At 39.9% G+C, this 26,959-nt stretch overlaps 7 protein-coding genes across 7 annotated transcripts; all 7 read left to right on the forward strand.

The window, feature by feature from the left end:
- Positions 1 to 2,378: 2,378 nt before the first annotated feature.
- On the forward strand, positions 2,379 to 4,181 carry Osi13 (Protein). Its single transcript, XM_017082637.4, has 2 exons — positions 2,379 to 2,669; positions 2,968 to 4,181. The coding sequence occupies exons 1-2, from the start codon at positions 2,399 to 2,401 to the stop codon at positions 3,339 to 3,341; spliced, it is 645 nt and encodes a 214-aa protein (XP_016938126.3). The 5' UTR covers positions 2,379 to 2,398; the 3' UTR covers positions 3,342 to 4,181.
- Positions 4,182 to 11,101: 6,920 nt separating this feature from the next.
- Osi14 (DUF1676 domain-containing protein Osi14) lies at positions 11,102 to 12,822 on the forward strand. Its single transcript, XM_017071242.4, has 3 exons — positions 11,102 to 11,443; positions 12,033 to 12,238; positions 12,301 to 12,822. The coding sequence occupies exons 1-3, from the start codon at positions 11,202 to 11,204 to the stop codon at positions 12,654 to 12,656; spliced, it is 804 nt and encodes a 267-aa protein (XP_016926731.4). The 5' UTR covers positions 11,102 to 11,201; the 3' UTR covers positions 12,657 to 12,822.
- A 1,037-nt stretch (positions 12,823 to 13,859) lies between these two features.
- On the forward strand, positions 13,860 to 15,775 carry Osi15 (DUF1676 domain-containing protein Osi15). The gene is made up of 3 exons (XM_017082636.4): positions 13,860 to 14,290; positions 14,899 to 15,051; positions 15,110 to 15,775. The coding sequence occupies exons 1-3, from the start codon at positions 13,972 to 13,974 to the stop codon at positions 15,280 to 15,282; spliced, it is 645 nt and encodes a 214-aa protein (XP_016938125.3). The 5' UTR covers positions 13,860 to 13,971; the 3' UTR covers positions 15,283 to 15,775.
- Positions 15,776 to 15,914: 139 nt separating this feature from the next.
- On the forward strand, positions 15,915 to 16,687 carry LOC118878030 (uncharacterized). The gene has a single exon (XM_036819156.3). It carries the CDS (start codon positions 16,232 to 16,234, stop codon positions 16,565 to 16,567), a length of 336 nt encoding a protein of 111 aa, XP_036675051.1. The 5' UTR covers positions 15,915 to 16,231; the 3' UTR covers positions 16,568 to 16,687.
- Positions 16,688 to 19,249: 2,562 nt separating this feature from the next.
- Osi16 (DUF1676 domain-containing protein Osi16) lies at positions 19,250 to 20,677 on the forward strand. Its single transcript, XM_036819155.3, has 2 exons — positions 19,250 to 19,565; positions 19,863 to 20,677. Exons 1-2 carry the CDS (start codon positions 19,250 to 19,252, stop codon positions 20,384 to 20,386), a joined length of 840 nt encoding a protein of 279 aa, XP_036675050.1. The 3' UTR covers positions 20,387 to 20,677.
- A 160-nt stretch (positions 20,678 to 20,837) lies between these two features.
- On the forward strand, positions 20,838 to 23,421 carry LOC118878028 (mucin-2). Its single transcript, XM_036819154.3, has 2 exons — positions 20,838 to 20,905; positions 20,961 to 23,421. Exons 1-2 carry the CDS (start codon positions 20,842 to 20,844, stop codon positions 22,892 to 22,894), a joined length of 1,998 nt encoding a protein of 665 aa, XP_036675049.3. The 5' UTR covers positions 20,838 to 20,841; the 3' UTR covers positions 22,895 to 23,421.
- A 1,566-nt stretch (positions 23,422 to 24,987) lies between these two features.
- Positions 24,988 to 25,957, forward strand: LOC108007552 (uncharacterized). The gene is made up of 2 exons (XM_017071243.4): positions 24,988 to 25,098; positions 25,157 to 25,957. The coding sequence occupies exons 1-2, from the start codon at positions 25,080 to 25,082 to the stop codon at positions 25,933 to 25,935; spliced, it is 798 nt and encodes a 265-aa protein (XP_016926732.4). The 5' UTR covers positions 24,988 to 25,079; the 3' UTR covers positions 25,936 to 25,957.
- The last annotated feature ends 1,002 nt before the right edge of the window (positions 25,958 to 26,959 follow it).

Consider the following 26,959-nt stretch of genomic DNA (forward strand, 5'->3'; position numbering starts at 1 on the left):
TTATACATTGAAAATGTATTTATTGTTATTAATACCATTATACATTTCAAATGTCTTATATAATTTTCACTAGTTCAAATACATTTGATTTAGTTAGTTTCTATTCTGGAACAAATAATGGTTTGCGGTTAGGACTAAATGGTTCCAGGTATTTACTTTAAATGTTACTAAAAACTTTACTGTGTACTTTAGTTGTAAGGTTGTATTTAAAGAATTTGAGATTTCTCCTAAATTAAGAGTCTTTACTGCATTTAAATGTTGCTTCCCTAATATCGAGTCTACTCTTAAAATAAACTACTTTTAAGAAATTTAAACAAATTTATAAGTAAAAATTCTTTAAGGAAATAAAAACTACAGACAAATTACCCTATTGATATCAAGTTCTGTTGAATGAATGAAGTTTTAGAAAGGAATTTTCCAATTATCATAAACATTGTCGAATTCTTCGAAAATACCTTTGAAGGGCAGAGTATAGTTTCAGCAGCAACCGGATGCCAAATAAAAGTACCGCTGACACCCAGGCAGTGATAAATTCCGCAGACACTTTGCAGTCGGCAAAGTCGGGGTTTTGGGCATGAAAAGTGACGACAGCAAAAGCGCTAACGAATGTTGACTGCTGACTGCGATTAGTTCCGAAGCACGCGTGTGCATTTGAATGTGTTTGGACGCCCCGTGAATATATAGCATGCACATAGGGTCGGAGTTACATATGTGCGGACCACAAGATGAGTCCATTTGTCTTGTCTGGGCCACACCTAATTCAGTTTGGACGTTATTTAATTTTCCGGCGAATACACATGTACCTAAGGATTGTAGAAGCCGACTTCGGTCGCCACCTCAACATTGCTGAAATTTAATTAATCCTATTTCTGTATACGTTGCAGGCCATCAGCCACGGGGCATGTTAAAGAATTTACATAGGCACGAGTTCACGGAAAGCCTTTAAATGGAATCCAAAATATTTTCAGGGCCATTCATGTTAATGGCAATGTTATTAATGAATTTTTAATATCATTTTCATTGGGTCTGCTCTGGACACAAAAATTTGATTACATTTTGTGGCTATTTTAAATTGGAAATTGATGTCCAATTAATGAAGTAAACGTTGTCGCCTCAACTATAGGTGTTCCGGGAAATTTAGTTAAGTGAGGTTAATTACGTGCAGTTAATTCTGATATTTTGACTTGGCTAAAATAAAGTGATAGCTTGCTACTGTTAATTATATGCATTATGTTAATACATTTATATATTATATATATTAAAGGTTATATAGAAATTTTGTGTGAACTTTTAGATAATAGTTCCTGTCGTGCTTATTTATTTTATGGGAAGCTTTTTCCTCTTACCAACTGAACACAAATTATTGCATTTGCAATTTGTTTCTGGTAAAAGTGATGGGGAACATTTCCCTGAAAAGCTTTTCCTTGCCCGAGCAGCTAAGAAATGGAACTACTGGGCTGCCAAAGAAAAAGGGCAAGTGAACCGAAACGGACCGAGTAAATGCCCTCAAACGATAATGAAGAGTTTTTACTTGTAGACGGTCGGAGCAATTGACCCCCGACCCCCGACAAGTGTAGTGCCCACAACACAGCAGCAACAACAATGGGAGCCACAGTTACAGTGAAACGTCTGCGGTGAGCCGTTCATTAAAGCAGGGAAAATTTAATGTGTCCGTTCACGCTCAAGTAAAACTGAATCGGCGGACCAAAACAAAATCAGCGAAAACAAGGTAGAACACTTGGGAAAAAGCAGAATCCTAAATCAAGAGTGAATTATTCAGCTTTGACTGTTTCCTACTTGAAATGTTTGAAAAATAAATAAGAAGGTTTGCTTGCTGGAAAATTATATCCTTATTTATGAAGTTATAATTAACGATGGACATATTTATAAGGAGATTTTTAGAATGTATGTTATACATTTCTAGAGAGGTTAAATTCTAATTTCAGAGAGGAAGTTCATTTTTAAAATATATACTTTTTCAGTTATGTATCAAATTCAATTTCTTATCAAATTTGTGTTTGTTGCATTCTTATAAGGTAATAAAAATTAACTCTTGGGAGGTTTATAAATTGTGTTTTTTAAAAATATGCTACAACCATTGATCTAGCCAACTTTACAACATTAAGAAACAATTAATTACTTTTAAACACACTTTACACACAATAAAGGCAAATTAACATTTATGGGTTTCAGTGAAGTTCTCGATTGTAGAACTTTCTTTTCGTGTAAAAGAGAATCGGTAGCGGTACAGAGTGGCCACCAATTGGCCAAGAATATGTAGATACCCAATTGAATCGAAATGCAGCGGAGTGCAACGATGAGGGTGCCCCATTACCAACAGTCTGCACTGGGCGCCCACTTTTGCTCAGTCGTCTGAGAACGGTGCAACGGTGCAAACATGCACAAGATTTCGATCCCAATTACGGTATTCCACCTGCTCTGGAAGGTGTCCTTCGGTGGAGCCTACAGCCTTCCGCCGGTGGTGCAGATGGGTGGTGCGATCGTGGCCGCCGTGGAACAAGACGCCGAGCAGGAAGCCGCCATCGAGGAGCAACAGCGGGTGGATCGCCAGTGGCTCACGATGGCCGAATCCCAGTTTCACAGCCTGATCAACGACGATCTCAGTCCCGAGGAGGTAAACAACATGTTACAGAGCTGGTCAAACGAAGGTGGGTTTTATGTTGGAAATAAAGAATAACCGGAAAAGAGACTTTTGATCCTTTGAACTAAAAAAAGTTTAAAGCTAACGAAAAAGATGCCACCAAAACTATCTTGCAAATATTCCAATTTAATTAAAGGTGACTTTTTTTCCGAAAGATTTTATAAAAAAAAAACGAAACTCATTCCCTAACACAAATTTATATCTAGAATAATCGCAACAGTGAAGTCTAATACTTTTCCTAAACATTTTGTTAGTACTAATAATTTTCTTAATTGTTAATCTAAATCCTGACTTTTATTTCACAGGTCGCGGCAAGCACAAAAAGCAGAAAAAGCTAATGAAAATGGTATATCCCCTACTGGCTGCCGCAGCTGTGGCCAAAATAGTATTGCTGCCCCTGGTCTTGAAATGGCTGACGGCACTTTCGACCTCATCGTTTATAATGGGCAAAATTGCATTAGCCACTTCAGGGCTGTTGGCCCTGAAATGGATTTTGTCCGGTGGACACGCACACGATCGCCTGGAAATTGTTCATTCTCATGCACCTCTCATCAAAGGATTGCACGGCACAGATCTTTCCTCCAGCGGAAGCAGTTGGATGCCCATTCGACAACCCTTTATACCCTTGGGACTTTCCAAGGACCATAACTTTGACAACCTGTACAAGCCATTTTTATGAAGCAAGGAAAGTAAGAGCATTTAGAAAAAAATTTTTCCATACAAACTGATTTCTAAATGGTTATATCACAAGAAAATACCATTAAATAATAATAAATTGTAAAAAAAAACCGTTGGTTTATTGAAATTATAAACGCTGTACTTGGTTCAAAAGAATAAATGTAAATATCAATATAGTGTTAATATGAAATCATAACTTACCACTCCAAACATCCATTTTCCGGCGGTGTTAGCCAATAGACAAATAAGGCCACGTAACTGCCAGCTTCATCAACGATTAATTAGCACATGACTCGCCCGACTTTGACGACGTTACGTAGCCGCCCCGTTGACGAACTTAGCTGTGTGCACGCAGCGCAAAAATTAACAGCACTGCGGTTCCGTTATGCATAAAACGGTTTATTGCGCATGCGCACCGTCGGCCAGCCCTCAAATCCCCATCAAAAATCCCAAGCAATCGACCGGTGACCAGAGCCAAGCCATCAAAGTCGTCGCATTGGAAGCGGCACTTCCGCAAGTGTCTGTTGCAATAAACGCCGACAAACGACGGAATAACTTATGTAAAGAGCACGACCGAAAGCCAAGTCAACAAACAGGTTGACACAAATCAATCAGCAGGCTGCAGCCGATGCAACAAGACCCACGAACCACGCCTTGGGTGGCGCAGATCATTGGAGTTAAAGATCCCAAATGGACCTACAAAAAAGTTGTGGGAAGGTAGTCGAACTGTGGAAGAAACCCAATAATCCAAAAAATATTTGGAAGGCAACAGGAAAATTAAAAAAAATTATAGCTTATAAATAAATTAAAGCAAATTTTTAAGCGTACAAAAATATTAAAGCAGGAATATGTAAAAAGTTAAAACAAAAGTTTTATAATGTTCATGTTTCGGACGTAATTTTGAAAAGTTTAACATTTTTTATTAATTAATTGTAATTATAAATGTTTTGAAATACAAGAAAACTTTAATTTAATTACTTTTACTTACAAAATACAGTTTTTTAAATATTTTCCCATTGTTTCATACTGCTATGAGGACCTTTTTAATTTTTAAAAATTTTAGTTATTAATTTCTTTAAAGTGTAATATTTTTGATATAAGAAAACATAAGGATATTTACTTTAAAAATATATTTTGTTTAATATTTTCCCCTTGGTTCAAACTGTTATTTATACCTTTATGTCCTAAAAATGACGAACTAAAAGTTTTTTAACAAATATCCAAATGATTTTAAGTAGGTATGTAAAACTGATTTCTTCGATTACATTTTATAATCACCTAAACACATATTTTAAATAATTCGCTCTTCAATAAATATAATAAATTATAAAATTATGTGTTTGATTCAAATACAAATTGGTCATATTTTACTTGTTTTAATGAGGTCACGAATATAATGTGAAGTGCGACACGGTTGGTTGAATTTATGTTAGCGGCCTACGCAAATCGCGCCTCCATTTCCTCGCCCCAAGTGAAAGTTGTAGGGCGCCAAAAGCAAAGAGACAATTGCAAGTGCGGCAGGGGCGGGGCGGCAGCTACAGATACATCTGCAGCCGAGAGATACGAGATACAAGATACAAGATACAAGGCCCAGGTATGCGCATGCCTGTCGCGTATCTAACAGATCGATCAACAACAGGGCGTATCTTTCTTTCTAAGTGAGACGTTGAAAGTGAAGTTGAGCCCCAGAGCTGGGCAATTAAACTGGGGAAAGGGCGAGGCGAGGGGAAGCCCACGAAGGCGGCCTTTGTCATCGCATCTCTGGCTTTTGCTATTAACAGCATTCTCAGCTCCGCTGACTGCGCAATGTTTGCGGCTCTCACGAGATTACTTAACCAGGCCATTTAGCATAGACACCGCTTCGTATTTGTTGTCTGCGCATTTGTGTCATCAATTTCACTTTCTTTCGGGCCCAGCCAGATGGGTTAAACAAAGCGATGATGCTTAGACCTCAGCCGGGGCTAAAAATGATCCCACAGGCGCACTTAATCATATTTTCCCACCTGGCAAAAATGAACAAAAGCAGGAAGCAAAGGCTATCCCTGGAAAGACAAATTTAAAGTACTCTATCAAGTGAAAATTATGCCTATATATTTTTCTGAATTTAAGCAGGACTTAATTTAAAGTTTTCCGCTCAAAGTATCTTATCTGTACAATTTCGGCAAACAAAAAAAAAACAATTTAAGCAGTTATTAAAAAAACTGACAATATTGTTAAGAAAATTGCTTTTAAGGAAATTTTATCACAATATCCTTTTATTTATCCTAAGCTTTGCACTAAACTATATTAAAAGACATCAAAATGTCATTTGCATAAAGAAATATATTCGGTGGTCGATATAATAAACTGAACAATTTACGAGGTTTTTTAGCTCCGGAAACATTTTTAGAAATATTTTACCAGCTTTTGCAAGGGTATACATAATATATATTTATGCCCCGGTCCAAAATGGCAAGTGCCCTAGCTCTTGTGGCAAAGTGAATTGAATTTGTTTTGGCTTTGAACCGGAGTGTGCCCGCAGGGTAATGGCTATGAATTTTTTAAATGCAAGTACCATAGCTAGCGACGACCCAAAAAAACCTTTGAGCCAAAAAATACGTTCACATACATACAAACCTAGGTATATCCGCTCAATGCATGGCAAACGCTTTGAGTTAACGCTGCACTTTCTCAGCCGAGCGACAATGACAGCAACGACTACGCACAATATTGACATTTCATATTTGCACAAATGAAAAGAAAATCAATTTCACCTGATGGCATTTCTGCGTTTAACCCAAAGAGCTTAAAAAGATTCAATTTGGCTGTGGTTCGGCCATTTTCTGTTTGCAGATGGGGATGAAATATATGTATGCGGCCGATGACGAAATTCGGTTGGCTTTATACGGTCAAAATATAAAATAAACTTTTCGTTGGAAGTTTTTAAGGCTTAAAATTAAAATGGCCAATAAATAGGATTTTTTTTTAAAAACAAAAAGTTACAATTATAAGCAGGAAACAATTTTAAATGCGTTTATTTTTTATAATATTATTTTTTTAATGCTTGGGATTTGTTTTTAAAGTAAACATTTAGCTAAAAAACAACAAAAGCTATGCAAATATTTTCCTTTTTAACACATAATAAATCGAAATACCAAATGATTCCTATTTTGATTTATTTCTAGTCTAAAACAAAATAAAAAGTTTTTCCTATTTTGATTTGTTTCACGTCTAAAAGCAATCAACAGTGTTCCCCACTTTGATTTATTTCATGTTTAAATTCCTTGAACTCATTCAAAGAATGTTTTTGGGATTTCTGCATGACTTTCGGTACAATACCCAATATCCAGGCTTTGAATTTAAAATCTTACGGCTGCCAATTCGAACTATTTTGCCTTCTTGGTATTTGACTCGAAAGAAATAAGTTTCTAGCTCTTACCCAATAATACAAGCCTTGTGAAATTTTCCCCCGCTCCGCAGATTTATGTCTCCCCCACTGCGCTGGAATTCCAATAATGCCGCTGGCATTCCGATGGCTGATACTCGATGAAAACACACGCAAATGGGTCAGTAGAACGTACGCTGCCCAAAAATATAAAAACCAGCCGGCAGAGCCTCGAATTTCGACTGCGAATCGAGCAGGCTAATTTGAAAAGCAAACGCACATGGGACCGCAAGACAGCTCGGCCATCCGGCCAACCTGACACACCCACATGACCAGAGTAGGAGGAAAGTGAGCCATCGATTTATGGCAACTTGTTGCCGGCTAATTGAGCGACGGCCAGCAACAAATCGCAAATCGAAAGGCGCACAAATGAAACGGAGCTAATTGACTTTGTGTAAATAATAAATGCCCACCAGGTTGCTGTCAGGAACGCATTAAATGGGGGGCTGGTTTGGGGAAACAAATCTCGAGAAAGGTTATCACAGAAAAGAAATTGCACTGGGAGAAAAAAAAGCACGAAATAAATAATAATAATAAAATAGATAATTAAAAATTATATATATATATTATATAAAAAGATACATAAGTGTTAATTCTTATAAAATCCTCGAGTATCCAACAATCTGGGTTTTTGTGTACACTGAAAATTTAAGGAAAAAGTACATACCCTATTTTGTATTAAATTTTATTTTTGTTTTTCAGTTGTACTTTGAATTAAACGATATTATATATCATTAATTAATGTGATTTGTGATTTTTAATTAATGTTTTAAAATATTAATATATTTTATTGTAGTTCATTCACTGCACTTATTTGACAGTTCTCGGAGGCAGAAACAGAAAAACCGCAACGAAGAAAAGAGAAATTGTTTATTGATTGGCATTTAGAAATTTTGTTTGATTTGACAGTTAGGCGGGTAATAAAACCCGACTTGTTATTGACCGCGCGTTGGAGGTCCCCGGACGTTTATCCGTCGAAGTCGAGCCATCCGGTTTAGCAGTTCGCACTGCAGATTGCAAAATCCACGCCGACATTACATAACTTTCACTCACGAAAACGATGACGCGAATCGTATGAATGAATGAAGGCGAAAAACTGGATCGCGTATGAGCCAAGCCAATGGCATGCGGTTTATCATCATCTTGATGATCATGAATGAAATGCCGCAATGCAATCCGGACTCCGGGGAACTATGCAAATTGGCGCAGCAAGTGAATCATTGGGCGAAATATGCCCAATAAGGCATGCCTAGCACACTTTCTTTTTTTGGGGCCGCTTTTGGCCGTTTTACGCGGCTAAAACAATAACCGAAAATAAAGGCGCGTCACTCATACGCAGCGTGTGACAAGCCGACGCCCGCGGCTGGTTTGCCCAGCATCAATCAGCCGGCAATAACAATAACAATAAGCACGACAACACTGGCAACAAAAACACGCACACGAACAACAACATTGAGGGCAGGCAACATTTAGTGTCGCATTTCGTTGTAATATAAATGAAAGTGAGTGAGGCTGTTTTTTCCCCTCCGTTGAATGGACTGCCTTTAATAAGCTGCTGCGGACAATAAAAATACAAATTTTGTTGCTGCCAAAAATTGAAGTTGTTTCGATTTTATAGAGATCTTTTGTCAGAAACGTCAGATTTTACGATGCAATGCCAGGCAGAGAAACTCCGCTAGCAACATAAACTGCCACCATGCAGGCCGTGGAAACAGAACGTGACTGGGAAATCATCGATGGCTGGATGTCTAAATGTCTGAATGGATGAGCCACAAAGTTCACACTGCCGCTTGATAGACCTGTAAAAACGTCTCAAGTCGCGAGAGAAACTATTTTCTTTTGGGGAATTGAGTGCAGATCTAGTCTAATGATAGGACAAATTTGTGAAATGCTTGCAGAATTTCAAGTGTGTAAATTCTGTCAGCAAATTCTCACACTTGCTTATACTTAAAGCTAGGTTTTCCATGCGAATTATATGTAAACTTTCCAGAACTTAAGCGAATTTGATTGCAAATTAGTAACAGCAATATTTTATATATTTTACAAAAATTATAAAGCAATAACGGACATCAATGTACCTTATAATTAATACATACCTTTCTTGATCCATAAATTTCCAATAAAACTGATCAGATGCAAAGGTAAATTGCACTTTAAAAATATATATAAGCTAAGAAGCCAAAGCATATCAAGTAAAATAAAAAAAAATGTAATTCTATTTTTATACCTGTAGTAGAGTAAAGGGGTATATTAAATTCGTCGGAAAGTATGTAACAGGAAGAAGGAAGCGCCTCGGACCCTATAAAGTATACCCGTCCGTCCGTATGAACGCTGAGATCTCGGAAACTATAAAAGCTAAAAAGTTGGGATTAAGCACGCAGATTCTAGAGATTCTTGCGCGGCTCAAGTTTATTTCAGCAGGGTGTCCACTCTAACACGTACTAACGACCATAACGATAAAACCAACTAAATTGATTAAATAGTTAAAAGTAATGTACGATAGGTGGCGTGTTGACGAGGTGTGCTATCTCGGAATCAACCGATTTTCTGCATGCATATCTTCATCTCCCGCCCACTCCCTTTAGCTGAGCATCGGTCATCTAATAGTCGAGACCGTCGGCTATATCTTTTTTTCTTGTTAAACTTGTATTCCCAACAGGATTTAATGAAAACTATTCCATGACAAATCGATAAAACAAAAGATGCAAAGGAAATGCTGTTCTACACACAGCCTGCGGCAGAACAAAATATTTTTCGTATTTTTGTGAACTCTCCAAAACCGCTCTCAGCAAATTCGTTTCCGCTTGTTATATAAAGGCCAGCTAGAGCATCTCATTCACCTCCACCCATAGCACCTCACCCACTTAACTTTCAATTATTACCACATAGACACATTCGCCACACAGTCCAGTTCAATCATCGACGTGCTAAACACTATTTCACCATATCCTAATAGTAGCAACAAAAACCACAGCAAATAAAAGTGACCCATTTATGCTGGAGAAAGAAAAAAACACATTTTTGCGTTCATAAATGGGCTGCGTGAAATATACGGCAACCGGATCGGTTAAGAAGCGTCAATAAATTAGCAAATATGTGACTTGGGTATTGCGAGAGTCGGATGAAAGCTGAGCGTAAACGCAGGCCCAGACCTCCGGTAAACACCAGGGCCCCAGCCTCATTGAGGGCGTTGTATCGGGCTTAAAGACGATGCCCAAGTTAGGCCACCTACACCGAGGAAAAATTAAGAGTCATGAAAGTGTTATAAAATTAATTTTACTTTTCTGGTGCAAGCCACCCAAAACTAGAAGTAGTTCTTAAGTTGGTCCTTATGGTAAATACAATAAGTTATTTTACCGCTAGAAGAATATTTGTGAATCACTTATTATATCCATTTATAGTTTTGTATTTCCAAATTGTTTTAAGCTGAATTTTTAAAGCAAATTCTAAGCATAAAATATTAAAATATGAAATGTTCTACAAACTAAAAATTGTTCAAAATATTTTATTTGGGTGTCTTTAATGCAGAAGATGGGGATCGATTGGAATTTTCATTTGTGTGTCTAACAGAAAGTGGGGCTTAAGTCCCAGTCCAAAAATTAAATAAATTACTTTGAGTTCAACATGCGGACGAGAAAAGAATACTCATAACTTTATATATAACACACTTATTTCAGCAAATATGTTAAGTCGTATTGTCGTAAGAATAAAATAATAGCTTGACACATATAATTTATATTTAAATTTATATTAAGAAATGCAGAGGTTCAACACTTTGCAAAATCGATAAGCATAGGAGCTTCAAACAAACCCTGGCTATCTCTGATTTGTTGCTCTATTTACAAGAACTCATTCGTTGGTTTTGAGTGATTTTCAAGATCCGTAGGCATAGGTAGGTTATGTAATCCAGTTGATTTTTTCGCCGTGCAGACCTTAGCCAATGATGCCGATTGTTTACCCGAGGGTGCCCCTTTTGGCGCAACGGCCAAGTCCAAGACCAAGTACGAGTTTCTCTCTCCGCGACGTTAACGTTGACGGATGACGACGTCGCCGGAGCGGCGCTGCCGAAAAAAAGGCAGCCCCAAATGAACATGTTCACTTAACAAACAAGTTGACTTTATTTCCCCGCCGTTCTCCAGATTTATGTGGCTGTGACTCTTTTTTGGGCCCGGTCTCCAATTCGGAGTGCGCTCTTTTCGCGTCTTTAACGTAGCTTCCGCCGTCTCTCACCGGGTTTTATTTAATTTACTTTTAAATTGTTTTGTAATGCGCACCGACTGCGACGCCGGCTGAGCTGTTGGCCACAGCCCAATATATAAGGCTAGATGTCCGGAGACGCATACATCAAACTCATCTCAGCGTTCCCGAAGAGAAGCAGCAGCCCGATCTTAGAACTAGCTATACTAGCAAGGATTAACCGCGCATCAACCGATCATAATGAAAGTGTTCGCCATCGCCTGTGTGACCCTTTTGGCGGCCAGCTGCGCCTTCGCCGCGCCCAGTGTCCAAGACAACCGCGTCGAGGGCGATAATACCCTGGGCAGGGCAGCCAGATACCTGGGCGCCTGTCTGGAGAGCGACGACATGGCCACCTGCCTGGCCGTCAAGGGCATCACCGCCCTGAACCGCGCCGCCAGGAGCAACAACATCGAGCTGGCCAGCGGAGTCACCTTCCAGAGGTGTGTGTTTGTTTATAGTGAAAGTGCCTGATTCTCGAAACAGAAACCGAACCAAAAACGAAACCGAAACTGAAAACAGAACGTGCCTGATGAAATCTTCAATCCGTGCTAGTTTAAGTGGTTGCATCATAAAGCTTACGAAGTCTTTTGAGAAAGCTAGTTTAAACTAAATGATGATCAAAATCAAAAGGAAAGCTTTTTAAGCGGGTTACATAAAGTAATCTTAAAAAAAATTGCTCAAGATCGGAGAGATAATTCATAATTAGTTACGAACAATTATTTAATGTGTCAGGGTTTTGAGTGAAACTATACACAGTTAAACAGCTTTTAAAATACATATATCATTTAGGGAAATAGTTAAAAAGTAGTAACAGTGAATATCTATATTAAGATCTCAACTGGTGCGAAAAACTTTAGGTCTTGAAATAGATTTGTTAATTAATACTAAAATAATGCCTTTCTCAACGTAATATCATTCGGAAGGAGAAGTAGAGGAATTATACAAATTAGCAAGTGTTATAATAGGAAACAATCTTAAAGTTAAGATTTGGTTTGCTTAATTATAATTTACCTGTTTATAATATTTCAGAGACCCTGCCAGTCCCGTTTCCCGCACCGGAAAGTCCCTGAGTGAGCAGGATGTCTACGCCGAGCTGCCCCAGAACGCCGATGAGCGTACTGGTCGTCTGGTGGATATGGCCATCTCCAGTGCCGCCGAGTTCCTGAGCAGCCACAACCTGGAGTTCAAGCTGCCCGCCGAGACCACCCAGCAGGTGGCCCGTGCCCTCGATGAAGGTGGGTTTTACCCTGCAAATTTGCCCCATAAACAGTGATAATTACATAACACCGATTTCCAGGCCGTGGCAAGATCAAGAAGATGCTGGGACCCCTGGCCCTGGCCATCGGAGCCAAGCTGTTCGCCGTCATTCCCCTGGTGCTCGGCTTCCTGGCCCTGCTGACCTTCAAGGCCGTGATCGTGGCCAAGCTGGCCTTCTTCCTGGCCATCCTGGTCGGCGGCTCCCGCCTGCTGGGCGGATTCGGCAACAAGTTCGGAGGCAGCGGCATCGGCGGAGGCTACAGCTCGAACGCCTGGTCCGCCCCCGCCAGCGCCGGCTGGAGCTCGGGAGCCTCCTCGTCCTACCCCTATGCCCGCAGCATCGGCGATGAGTCCGATGCTCAGGAGCTGGCCTACGCCGGCCAGCAGCAGCAGTAAAGCGCTCCAAAAGCTGCAAAAGATGTGCCTTCGTTTGAAACCCTTAGCCTGTAGTAATTTATTCGAAATGTAATTAACTAATTTATTGCGCACAGCAACAGCATAGTCAAGTCGAATGTTTGAATAAAACCAAGAGTATTGCACCCGACAAAAATTAAATCCGTAATCCACGCACGTGTTTACCTGTGGCCGAGAGACTTTCCCAGGGCTTAATTGAAAGGCTGACAGACCCCAAAACAAATATCTGGAACTTTGCTCGCCGGGCGGCAACAAGTTTGCGGCTGGCAATTAAAACTTGTGGCAGGTTCTGTTGCTGCACAGCAAAATAAAGCGAAAAAAATAAAACTGAAGCAGAAGCAGAAGCAGAAAAGCAGAACTGATAAGCTGGGGATTCAGTTTTGGCAAGTTTGTGGCCCTGCTCATAATTGGAGTTTCTAGTGGCCATGTGACGGCCGCTTGGCATGTTAATTGTTTACCAGAAACTTTCTACTTATGCTCATAAAAGTGTCACTTTGCGATTGAAAAGAGATATATGCGGCGATGTGCTACAATTCAGCTTTCTTTCGGAGGCAGATTTAGAAGCAATTGAAATAGAAAACGAGCCGCAAACGCCACTTGACAAAGGAGAATGAAATCGAAAGCGCTGAAAGCGCCTGGCCAGAGCAACTAACTGGGCCAAATGGTGCATTAAGTCACCACCGGCGGGGCATACCAAATACGGATGGCTCTCGTCTCGCAGATCCACCACTATAATCTGTGGGCCCTAATGGCCCGGTGGGAGGAACACTCGCCCAAGAATCTGGCACAGGCAATCCGAACACGTCGCCCCGGCGACTCCATTGAATGCCAATTAGGATTCGGATAACGGCTGAGCACCCGAAATCGGGCCACTTGCTTATATAAAATATATGTATATACAAAAATCATATTCAGCCGCCCGACTACCGACCACCGACCACTGGCCACTTCCCTTTCGTTGACATCGCGACGTGCGTGGAAATATGGTCAAGAAATTGCCGGCCAGGTAGCATACGCATATGCTTTGCATAAATTGTTTTTGGATTTCGGTATTGGTTTTCGGTATTGTTATTGTTATTGCAGTGCGGCGCGGTGCGTTTTGGCCGGGCGCGCGATTTCTAGCCACAAAATTGGTCAATCGACGTCGAATCGAAATGGTATAAAACGCGGGGGCAGTGCATTCAATTAATCACAAAGCGATTCCCGTTCACAAAGCAAAGGCAGCACTCACCAGCTCCAGGCAGCCGTCCCAAGGATTATAACCCTCTCAAGTCGAAAACCCCAAGTGCTAATCAAAATGTGCGCGAAATTCGTATGTGTAGTGCTGCTGGCCAGCCTTGTGTGTGGCTCCCTTGCCCTGCCCTCGCAGGACAACAGCGAGCGGGACCTGGTCAACATGCTGAACCGCCTGGACGGCGAGGAGTCCGTCGCGCTCTTCGGCGGCCTGAGGATCGACCGCTCGGAGACGGGCCGCAGCTTCGGGGCCGCCAAGGCCGTCGAGTCCTTCGAGGACCGCGCCGAGCGCTACCTGGAGACCCACGAGCTGAACCTCTCCTTCTCCGGCGATGAGCAGGAGGAGATCGCCGAGAACGAGTACACCGGACGCGCCATGGAGGGTGAGTGATCGGTGCCTTCTTTAAGGGGTCCCGAACTACATATGTATACCAGAGTGATTTCGAAGAAAGTATTCTTCTAAAAGTGATTTTTCTTAAGACATGACTGGCATTGGATTCTAAGACAATTTCTAAACTTCATTCTTAATTTTTTATCAGTTGTAAAATGTAAACGAAGTACCATTTTGGTAGTCTTTTACATTTAAAATTTTAAAATCTAAAAAGTAATTATCTAAAAATGAACGAAAATCTTAACTTTTTAATACCCAAAAATGTATAATATTTTATACCCCCACACTTCCAATTCTTGAGATTCAAATTCAAGGTAAAAGTAAAATTACTTTTGGGTGATTAATTTCAGAAAACCGTACTGCCACTCAAAGTAATGCCATTTCCCGACTTACAAGTTTACATTCAAAGGGCTAAAAGTACTAAGGTCCACTCGAGTGCGCACAAAGCCAGCTGCCAAAAGCAAAACTACTGGCATACTTAGTTGCTCTGGCGAAAAGTGAAGGGAAAGCTTTCACTTGACTGCCAAGCGTTGAATACTTTTAGGAGCATTTCTATATTTCCCACTTTCTTTTTGCTTTCTCCCCAAATAAAATAAACAGAGTCCCGCAGCAAGCGCATGAAGAAGATGCTGCTGCCCCTTCTTTTGGCCCTGAAGCTGAAGAAGGCCGTCGTTGTCAAGATTATGTTCACCATCATCAAGTTCATCTCGCTGAAGGCCCTGGCCATCTCCTTCCTGGCCCTCATTCTGGCTGGTGAGTTTGTCCGCAATGGTCCATAGAAGGGCGCTTTTGAAACCGGTTTTCCCCGCAGGTGCCACCTTCTTCAAGGACCTGCTGGCCAAGAAGAAGGAACACATCACCACTGCCTACATCACCGGCAGCCCCCTGAACGCCGACATCGTGCACTCCGACTGGAGCCGCAACGGTCAGGCTGGAGCCGCCGATCTGGCCTACAACCACTACGGCCTGGCCCAGCCCTTCTAAGCCAGAAACCGTCGACCGATCCATCCATCCCACGCTGTACTAGCCCGAATCTTTCACCTGCTATATCTTACCCTACCAAAGCTTCACCCTTCTTCAACTTCCTCCCACTGCACCCTCATTTCCTCCACCTATCCCCCTAAGACTTTCCTGAAGAATGGCCTAATTCGTAGTCAATAATTATTTAGTTACACTTAGTTAGTTAGCTGCGACATACCAAAAAAGAAAATCACAAAAAAAGAGAACAATTGAAACGGTCCCACGACTCTTGGCTAGCTCAAGGACAATGCTTAAGGATACTACTCGTAAAGTCAATCATGATTGCGCCATATTTATTGCACATTTCACAATCCACATGTCTCTTGGCGGTTGTAAATGTCACTCAGGTTCATCGAAAACAACGAAGATTATGCCTGCTCAAGAGCCTACTTCATAAGTATTTATTCAAATAACTTAAAGCAATTGAATAAAAATGATTCACAAATGCAAAACCAAACGCTCTTCAAACATTTTTGCTTAAAACGGAAAATTCGGAACATTTACAGGAAGTATATCTGGCGCTGTTCAATCTTGTTGAAGGTTGAACATATTTTCCGACTTTTTATCAGCATGGCATGGCCAAAAATGTTGCCAAAGGACAATGATTAATGGTCAGCCAACAAATTGATTTATGTTGACACTAGAAAAAAGCGTACAACCTAAAAAGTGTAAATAAACTCAAATTGAAATCAGTTTGGTTTTTAGTTTCTTTTATAGGCACTTTCATTGGACCTCGTGCAAAAACAAATATAGTGGACAAATATTTCTTAATTATATTAGCAAACTTATTTGTCTGGATTTAGGCCCACGGGCTTTCTTTGCGTAAACTTCCTAATTGATTTTCAGCCAAATGTCCCACTTGGCGTTGGTATAAAACTGGCAACCGAGGTGGCCGAAATTCAACAGATTCAAGATGAACGGCTTGAGCAACAAACTCTTCGGTTGGCAGATTAAATTCGCCCTCATTGTTGGCCTTTTGGTATCCTTGGCCTGGGCCCTTCCTGTCGAAGATGAAAAGACATCCCTGGCAGTCAAGGATGGCGCTGTGAATACGGAGGAGATTATTGAAGCTGCGCCGGTGGTTGAGGATGGTGGAAACCTTGGACAGCTGCGATTCCCCCCATTCAACAACAACAATGGAACAGGATTCTTTGAAAGATTCGGTGAAAAATTCAGGAACAAGAGGACTACAACTACAACTACAACTACAACCACGACCACAACGACTGCAGCGCCCTCTGGAAAATAAAAATCAGTACTCTAAAGCTTGCCGCATACATATTAATATTTATTATTTATTGATCTACGTTTTCTAAATCAACCTATCTTCATTTTTAAATAAAATCTTGTTATACTAGCAAAGCATACACATATTAAAGTTTCGATTTTTAGCAGATACGTACAAGTAAGAAATCAACATTTATTTCTGATGGTATGTTTTGTTTGCAGCCCAAAAGAGTAAGAAAGCATACAATTATTAATAACATAATTAGTCTTCATAGAAACTAGATAAAACAAGTTAACTTCACAGAAGCCGAAGCTTGTATACCCTTGCAGTTATAATTATTAAATTTAAAACAAGGAAGAACGCTATAGTCGAGTACCTCGACTATCAGATACCCGTTACTCAGCTAAATAGAGATATGCAAGTAGCAAAGCAAGATTAAAATGCTCCACCTACCGGCGGTATACAGATTTAAGCGTTATAGGCGTTAGAGTGGGCGTGGCAAATTTTTTGGATCAATCGATAGGTTTTGTCGAGACCAATACATTTCAGCTAAAATTTTTCATCTAGCATAAAAATTGTGGGCGTCACAGGTTTTCGCGGCTTGTGGGCGTTAGAGTGGGCGTGGCATATTCGCGTAACAAACTTGCGCTGCGTATAAGGCTACGGAATCTAAATCTGAAATCCCAATTCTCTATCTTTGATAGTTTCCGAGATATCCACGTTCATATTTACGATTTTTTGAAGTTTGTGGGCCGTTTATGGGCGTTAGGGTGGGCGTGGCAATTTTTTTTTAGGTCAATCGATAGGTATTGATGAGAACATTACATTTCAGTTAAAATTTTTATTCTAGCATCAAAACTGTAGGAGCCACAGTTTTGGGCGGTTTGTGGGCGTTAGAGTGGGCGTGGCACTCTACTGAAACAAACTTGCGCTGCGTAAGAAGCTCAGGAATCTGCACGCCAAATCTCAATAGCCTAGCTAGTTTCCGAGATCTCAGCGTTCATCCGGAAAGACAGACGGACAGACGGACAGACGGACATGGCTAGATCGACTCGGCTAGTGATCCTGATCAAGAATATATATACTTTATGGGGTCGGAAACGCTTCCTTCTGCCTGTTACATACTTTCCGACGAATCTAGTATACCCTTTTACTCTACGTGTAACGGGTATAAATACAAAAAATGATATTCCAAATAGTATAAAATAATATTTCAGAAAACACCGAAGCTATAAATTGGTTCATATTATTTTCCCACCGATTTTCCGATCGTTCCTATGGCAGCTATATAATATAATAATATATATATATATAATAATATATCCAATTTTGATAAAATTAAATTCGAAATTCAGAGCTAATTAAAAAATGTTATTTCCAAGCGTAGGAGGTTATATGTAAAAAAACACCGAAGCTATAATTTGTTTCATATTATTTTCCCACCAATTTTTCGATAGTTCCTATGGCAGTTATATGCTATAGTCTAAACTAAAACTAATTAAAAATGTTATTTCCTAGCTTATGAGGTTATATGTTAAAAAACACCAAATATATAATTTTTTAAAATTTTTTTTCCGATTATTCCTATGGGTGCTATAAGATATAGTGGTCCGATCCGGCTGGTTCCGAATTATATACCACCTTCAAAAGATATAAGACTTTTGGGAAAGTTTCAGCCCGATAGCTTTAAGACTGAGAGACTAGTTTACGTAGAAACGGACGGACAGACGGACATGGCTAGATCGACTCGTCTAGTCATGCTGATCAAGAATATATGTATATACTTTATGGAAACGTCTCCTTCACTGCGTTGCAAACTTCTGACTGAAATCATTATACCCTCTGCAAGGGTATAAAGATAGGAAAATTGAAAGAATTTAAAAACAATTTATTGCTAAATCAAAATCAAATTATAAGCAGTTTTAGACCATCTTCTAAATGTATTGTTCAAGAGTGATTCATGACCTGCATTATTTACACAAATATTATTGAAATAAATAATAATTATTGCAATTGTTCTGTTGCTTCCCAACACGAGCATCCTCCTATGATTTCCAACCAAGACATAAACCATCTGGCAGTAGGCGAAAATCAAAAGGCCACTTACAAATTGGTCATTAGCACTGCATGTAATCTGAATATTAAACAGTCAAGACTCGGCGTGGAAAGATATATTACCTCATGGACAGTACGAGCAAAGAAAGTAGCGAAACGAGGCTGAGCAGACACAAATGAAAATGTAGTAATAATTAACAATGAATTGTTAGTTAGTCCCAGTTAGGCAGGCAAATGTTGGCTCTTAATTTATGGAGGTCCGAGGCACGCGACTTTTATCTGGCACTTGTAATTACCTGGATTCCCGAGTCTGGGAGAGTTTTCTTCTCAGCCCCTTGGGGAATTCATTGGCTGGAACCTTTTGGTGACAGAATTAGCCGGCCGTTTCGCAAGACTGACCCTGCCACTGCCGCAGAGGAAAGCGAAAGTGCCGCCCAGTTGGACGCAGCTGACCGACGCTGGGAAGAATTTCGACCACAAATCGTTTGGGTAATTAGAAAAGCACAAGGGCCCTGGTGCGGAGTTCGGTTTTGGTGAAAGGGAAATGGGAATGGAAATGGAAGCAGTGGCAGCGGGTATAAAAGCTAAAGCCATAAAATTGGGATGATGCAGTCTCTCGAACAATCCCGAACGCAGTAGATAGCGAAGATGTTGCTGACCAAGACCCTGGAATATCTGTTTTATTTGGCCTTGTTTGCCTTCATGTGCAAATACGCCACGGCAGCAAGTGTCCAATCCACGGAAGCGCCTGCAGTTGCAACGGAAACCCTCCGGAAACCCCAAAAAGCTGAGAGCCTTCTCAGCGGCTGTGAAACATCTTCGTTCAGTTGGATGTGCCTCAAGATCGAATTTGTCAAGATCATGGAAAAGCTCGCCGAGCAGGAGGAACTGAACGTTTTGCCTGGCGTCAGTGTGGTTAAAGATGAAAATGCCAAGGAACTGAAGACATCGGAGCTAATGGCAGGTAGGTTCCTCAAAGACAAATACACAAACGCGTTTGGAACTTTTTAAAGATTTTTGGTTCTTAGAAAAAACATTTCTTAAGACTTCTAAATCAAATTAACTAAATAGGTTATCATATGTTGTTGTGATTATAATTATATTGAACATGAAACTTTTTGAGCACCAGCATTAAAGACATAACATGATTGCGTCTTAAAAAAAAAATATTTATTTTTATCTAAAAAATAATTAGGTGATTAATTAAAATTTCGATTAAGTTTTAGGTATCTGAACATGACTAACACTTATATTTTTGCAGAAGTGGCTCGCAGCTATCCCAGTGATCCCAGCACTCGCTTGAATGGCTACATAGTTGCCAAACTGGAGAATCTTCTGAAAACGCGCTTCCTCAGATTCCGCCTGCTGGATGACAAGTCCCTCGTAGAGGGTCGCAAGCACAAGTTCGGAAAGAAAGGAGGCTTGGAAGCCCTGGTGGCAGCCGGAGTCATGATGAAGGGAATGCTTATGGCCATGGGCTTCGGCGCCATCGCTCTGATGGCCGGAAAGGCTCTGATGACAGCTCTGATGGCCTTGACACTGTCTGGAGTTTTGGGACTGAAGAGCTTGGCCGGTGGCGGCGGGAAGTCCACCACATACGAGATAGTGGCTAAGCCAATTTACACCTCCAGCCACTCGCACTCGGTGACCCACGAGGATGGAGGTCATGGCCACAGTCCCCACTTTGCCGCTGGAGGTGGTGGCGGAGGTACCGCCAGTGGTTTCGGATATGGAGGATATGCTAGGTCGCTAAAAGTGGATCAGTCAGCCAACCAAATCCAATAATACTAGTGAAGAGCAGACACTTATAGCATTATCTCATAACTTATTTATTTATTATACTTTAAGAAGCGCAATACAAGCATATAAAAGTCATCAGTTAAATTCTTGTTGGGGCTATTCTTAACAAAAACTAAATTGGAATTACCAAATTGCTTCTTTGCGGTAGATTATATACTTCACATAACCTACTTTTATTAAACAAAAAAAATTGAATTTTTTAATTTCGTTGTATTTAAACCTTTATAGGTAGGTGTATTCCTTGAACAAACCACATTTCTAAATTAGCAAGCATTAAGAAACAAAATATTAACATACTCCTACATATTTACAGATGCTAAGATTAGTTTTTTTTTATTAAAGAGAAGTTTAGCTAGATATTAATTAGCAGACTTAGTAGACATTAAAATTTGCCAATGACACACTTTCCAATTCATACGTGCTGATATTTCGCATATAAAATGCGAAATGTATCAAAAGAAGGTAACAGTTTATTTGGCAACACCATGGCGTTCATTGCTTACGGTAGGTACAGATATATTTGAATTATAATGGTAACTAACAAATTTGGTTTGTGTAGCGCTCGCCTTCCTATTATGCATATCAAGCATAAGTTTTTGCCGGGCTGATCCCTCTGATCAACTCTCAAAGGAAGAAGTATTCAATTCGGATGTACCCATTCCCATTAAGTTAAGCTACGGCAACCAACAAACTTATAATAGGGCTAGGCCGCCGACGGGAGATTTGGAAAATAAAATAGCAGCGAAAATCAATGAAATAAGAACTGAGAACTTGCTAAAGGACTCTTTATATCAAGACTATGATGAGCCGCCCACCAACTTTGCTCTAAAAAAGTTTTGGGGAAAATGGCGAAGAAGAAGGACATCCACGAGACCTCCAACAACAGCCCATAACCCATCTACCGCAACTGCCGATCCGGGATCGACAGGAACTTCAACAACATCCACTACAGTTTCACCTACAACAACCCCTGACCCAGCAACATCAACTGCCATTCCAACACCAACAGGAACTCAAACAACCTCCACTGCAATTCCGCCTTCTACAACTACTACAACAGAGGCCACAACCTCCACAACAAGTCCGCCTTCTACAACCACGACAACAGAAGCCACAACAACAACCACTACAACGGAAGCCACAACCTCCACTACTAGTCCGCCTTCTACAACCACGACACCAGAGGCCACAACAACAACCACTACAACGACAACAGAAGGCACAACAACAACTTCTACAACGGAAGCCACAACTTCCACTACAAGTCCGCCTTCTACAACCACGACAACAGAGCCCACAACAACAACCACTACAACGGAAGCCACAACCTCCACTACTAGTGCGACTTCTTCAACCACGACAACAGAAGGCACAACAACAACCTCAACAACGGAAGCCACAACCTCCACTACAAGTCCGCCTTCAACAACCACGACAACAGAACCCACAACAACAACCACTACAACGGAAGCCACAACCTCCACTACAAGTCCGCCTTCTACAAACACGACAACAGAAGCCACAACAACAACAACCACTACAACGGAAGCCACAACCTCCACTACTAGTCCGCCTTCTACAACCACGACCACAGAAGGCACAGCAACAACCTCTACACGTCCGACAAGAAGAACAACGACAACAAGAGCTACAAAAACCTCTAGTGCAATTCCGCATACAACAACCACAACAACGGAACCCACAACAACAACAATAACGCAACCCACAACAACAACCACAACAACGAAACCCACAACAACAACCACAACAACGGAACCCACAACAACAACCACTACAACAAAAGCCACAACCATTACTACACTTCCGCCTAGAAGAACCACGACAACAGAAGCTACCAAAACCTCTAATGCTATTCCACATACAACATCCACATCAACCACCACAACAACGGGACCCACAACAACAACCACTACAACGGAACCCACAACGACAACCACAACAACGGAACCCACAACAACAACCACTACAACGAAAGCCACGACCACTACTACACTTCCGCCTAGAAGAACCACGACAACAGAAGCTACAAAAACATCTAATGCTATTCCGCATACAACAACCACATCAACAACCACAACAACTGAACCCACAACAACAACCACTACAACGGAACCCACAACAACAACCACTACAACAAAAACCACAACCACTACTACACTTCCGCCTAGAAGAACCACGACAACAGAAGCTACAAAAACATCTAATGCTATTCCGCATACAACAACCACATCAACAACCACAACAACGGAACCCACAACAACAACCACTACAACGGAACCCACAACAACAACCACAACAACGGAACCCACAACAACAACTACTACAACAAAAGCCACAACCACTACTACACTTCCGCCTAGAAGAACCACGACAACAGAAGCTACAAAAACCTCTAATGCTATTCCGCATACAACTCAACATCGACAACCCCCGATCCGTCAACTGCCGTTGCAGGATTGGCAGGAACTCTAGCAACATCCACTGCCTAGGCTGCATCTCCTCATACAACCGAGACAACAAGAGTCACAACATTTCTTAAACATATGGATACAGATACAGATTTCAGTTCAAGAGGTTATGCTGATTTATTTATTATTTATTTATAAAGAGCTAACAAATAATTAAAATTATGCTGATTAAAAGTTAATATCTCTACAAAAGTATCGAGCTTATAATTAATATTATCATTGTTATATTTATTATATTTATTATTTAGTTTCGACTTAATTAAAAATATGGATATTAACTTCAATTGATTGAAATCGTTTTCTCGTCCCCTAGCCAAAGTCTTAGTACCGGACTGGTTCAAGGCTACTCTTGTTTCTCATCGTCTTCACAAATCTGTTTCTTGATTCTTCCTCCCCCTTTTTGTTTGTCTATTATAATTTCTTCTTTTGAATTAAGTCTTTCTTCTCATGTTCGACCCCACATTTATTATTACACTACTCCTACTACAATTTCTATACCCGTTACTCGTAGTAAAAGGGTATGTTAGATTCGACCCAAAGTACGTAACAGGTAGAAAAAAGCGTTTTCGATCTAATAAAATATATATGTTCTTGAACAGGATCACTAGCCGGGTAGATCTAGCCCTGTCCGTAAGATCTAGAATGTTAGGATTTGGCATGTATCAATGTCCAACTATATGCCAAAGAATGTTCAATCCGGGCCATTCATTAAGAAGTTATAAGAAGGGAAAATACGCTTTGCTACTTGTATATCTTTATCTCCCTCGCCCTCACTGAGGCCTTCCAGTAAACTTAGCAGAGTAAAGGGTATATAATATTCGATGGCATCAAAGCTAAGCTACCTTTTCGTATGTTAAGCGTTTATGAATTAGCAGGGTCCAAAAATTGCATTGTTAAATGAACAATTAGCAAACTCTTGCGGTTAAACAAAGTAATCAAAGAGGGAACAGTCTAGTTCACAGTGACAGAAGTATTTGAATTACAAGAGATTAACCAGATAATCTTAAAATGAGTAACTCAAGTTTCAATTACCTTAATTAGCAATTGGTTTAACCTACTTTCCGATTGGGTCAAAGTTTGTGATATAAAATAAATATACAAGTCCATCTCGCTTTAACAGCAGCATGAAGTCATTACACCCCTTACTCGTAGACTTAAAGCATACATTAGATTAGTCGGACTGAAGCGTTTCCGACCCGATAAAGTATATATTTATATTCTTGATCGGGATCGATCTAGCTATGTCCGTCCTTATGAACGATGAGATCTCGGAAACTATAAATGCGACAAAGTTTGGATTAGGCATGCAGATTCACAAACCGTCCAAACCTGTGACGCCCACAATTTTCATGCTAAATGAAAAACTTTGACTAAAATGTATTGGTCTCGTCAATACCTATCAATTGATACAAAAAACACCCCCACTCTAACGCCCATAACGCTTAAATCTGTCTACCCCCGGTAGGTGGCGCATTTTAATCTCGCTTTGCTGCTTGCGTATCTCCATTTCCCTTTAGCTGAGTAACGGGTATCTGATAGTCGAGGTACTCGACTATAGCGGCAGGGGCTGAGCAGAGCTATTTCCTATATTAATGTTTTTAGTCTATTTTATCTATTGCTCTCTCTTTCTTGGCGCCGCCAGAAACAAAAGCATGTGTAGAAAAATTAGAGCGAAAAGCGCTGCCACCGCTAAGAGCGAGCGAAGAGCTAATCAAAGATTACTCATTTTTTACAATTTATTAAAAAACTTTAAAAAATTCTAACGAAGAAAATAATATTTTTTCTGCCAAGCCCGGATACATGTGTTATGTTATGTACCAAATAGTATATGTGTATAAAATTTGAGGATATAAAAAAAGTGAAAAATGTTTTTTGTGCAATCCAGTCGCTTTGTAAAAGAACCTTGTACTTTTAAAAGTCGCAAATATAAATAACTTAAATATTTCAATGTTCAATGTATTACTAAACATGAAATTTTGTATTTAACGCACGTGATAAACCAGTTTTAAGAAATACCATTTATTCAAACCTTTGTAGAAAGCAATCGTATAAAGAAGATATGTTCTTTATAACATTTTTTTTGCCAATTAGCAACATTTTAATGAATTGATTAGACCTACTTTCCAATTCAAGCACAACATATAAAATGCGAAAATTATCAGACGAAGTTCAGTTTGTTTAATCTCGCCATGAAGTTCATTTATTGTGGTAAGTAGCAGAAAATTCACTGATTGAAATTTGTATAACATTTACTATTATTTTACAGCCCTCGCCCTCCTCTTAACAAGTCAAACTTTTGCCCAATTGCAAAGTGAGCAGCCGTTAGCAGTGCTGAAAGCGAGCGGAGATGATCCAAAAACTCCACTGATTGTACTTTCGAACCCCCTAGCTAAGCCAAAAGTTGGAGAGTCAATTAAATCGGAACAAGAAATTGAACCCACTCTAATACAAGATGCGGCAACCGCAATTCCACTTGTGACGGACACAACTGATTCCACAGAAAGGCCACCTAAAAAAACAGAACCTCTTCAGAAGCAGAAACCAGCTTTTAGTTATGGACAAAAGCAGAAGCATCCAATGCAGGACTTACTGCTGATGCCGGGAATGTGGGAGAGTTCGCCCGCAATGGCCCATGGACCAATGGATACAGTGGCTACTCAACCTGTTTTCTATCCCCTTCCAGTCTATATCCCATATCCCATTCCCTTTATGCTAAACCAACAGATGCGTCTGATGAGCAGACTGGGCTTCAATGAGATGATGACTGTGAATCTACTTGGAAGCTCCCTCCAACAAGACAACGGATCTGAATGGCACAAGATAATGAAGAATCAAATGAAGCCAGCCAACCAAGATGGCCCAAAAAAGTGGAGGGGAAAATGGCGAAAGACAGCGACAAGTACAACTACTTCAACAACTAAAGCACCAATAACAAGTCTTACTGAGCCAACCAGATTACTATTGAACAGCAGTAACCCAAGTGGCATTGAAGTAACAACCATCGAAACCACTGCCGACAATGAGGCCACGGAAGCAGCAAGCTAATTGAATAAATTAAGGGAACAAAGGAAGTCAAATCTCCGTCGCATTACTACAGGAAAAACTTTCTCAGAAATATAGATATCTGAAGGAAAGTTTATGTGGAAACAAAAGCGACAAATTAATAGAAAAAAAAATATTTATATATTTTAAATATATTCCAATAAAATGCTAGATTACCATAAAAACTTAAAATAAATTGAACTGAAATTGGGAGGTAATTTTTCCGGCTTAGGCAGATTGTACTGTGAATCTCAAGCAAAACATTTCACAAAAAATATATAGGGGAGTGTAGGGTATAGTGACGAACGATTCGTTTTTGAATGTCAATTTTCCAAAAATGATATTTTTCAAAGGCTTAAAAGCAGAAAGGTGATGACATCTATTGAGCATGTTCCTGTAAAAGTTCCATGGTGAAATTCTAGCGGAGTTAGATACTATGAACCAATATTTTTTCACTTTTTAAAGTTGTAGGGCAAGTTGACGAACTGATAAATACACACTAAAACTCTATGCAGTTGTGAAAATAATTTATTTTTTCTTCAAGAAAAGTTAAAAATGTACAATAATGGAATACTACTTCAGTTCTTGGTTTAAATTGAATAAATTAAGTTGTTCAATTTCTAGTTCACAAAATTCAACAAAAAATTATTGAGTTGTCTGACCTGGTTTTCCCCAAAGTTTTGATCTGGCACTTCTGAAACTTCTGTTAAATTTTTCTTATTCCTGTTATGTTTCATGTTATTTATCTTTGTTATTTCCATGTGTTTTAAGCCATTAAGTTGGTTGATCAACGTTTAATAAATATTAGTACAAAAACTTCTGAAACCCCTGTAAATTAAATAGGTTTTTTAATTTTTGCGGTACCTTTCTAGTCAAAATTATGTCACGAACAAATTACGCGAGTTCTTAATAATGTTATTGTAAATATGTACATTGTCGACACGATAAGTGAATTCGACTATGAGATATATGAGATTTGACGAGTTCGTCACCTTACTCTACACTCCACTAGTAAGTATTAAAATGT

This window comes from Drosophila suzukii, chromosome 3 (assembly GCF_043229965.1).
Source record: "Drosophila suzukii chromosome 3, CBGP_Dsuzu_IsoJpt1.0, whole genome shotgun sequence".
In the NCBI taxonomy this organism is placed as follows: domain Eukaryota; kingdom Metazoa; phylum Arthropoda; class Insecta; order Diptera; family Drosophilidae; genus Drosophila; species Drosophila suzukii.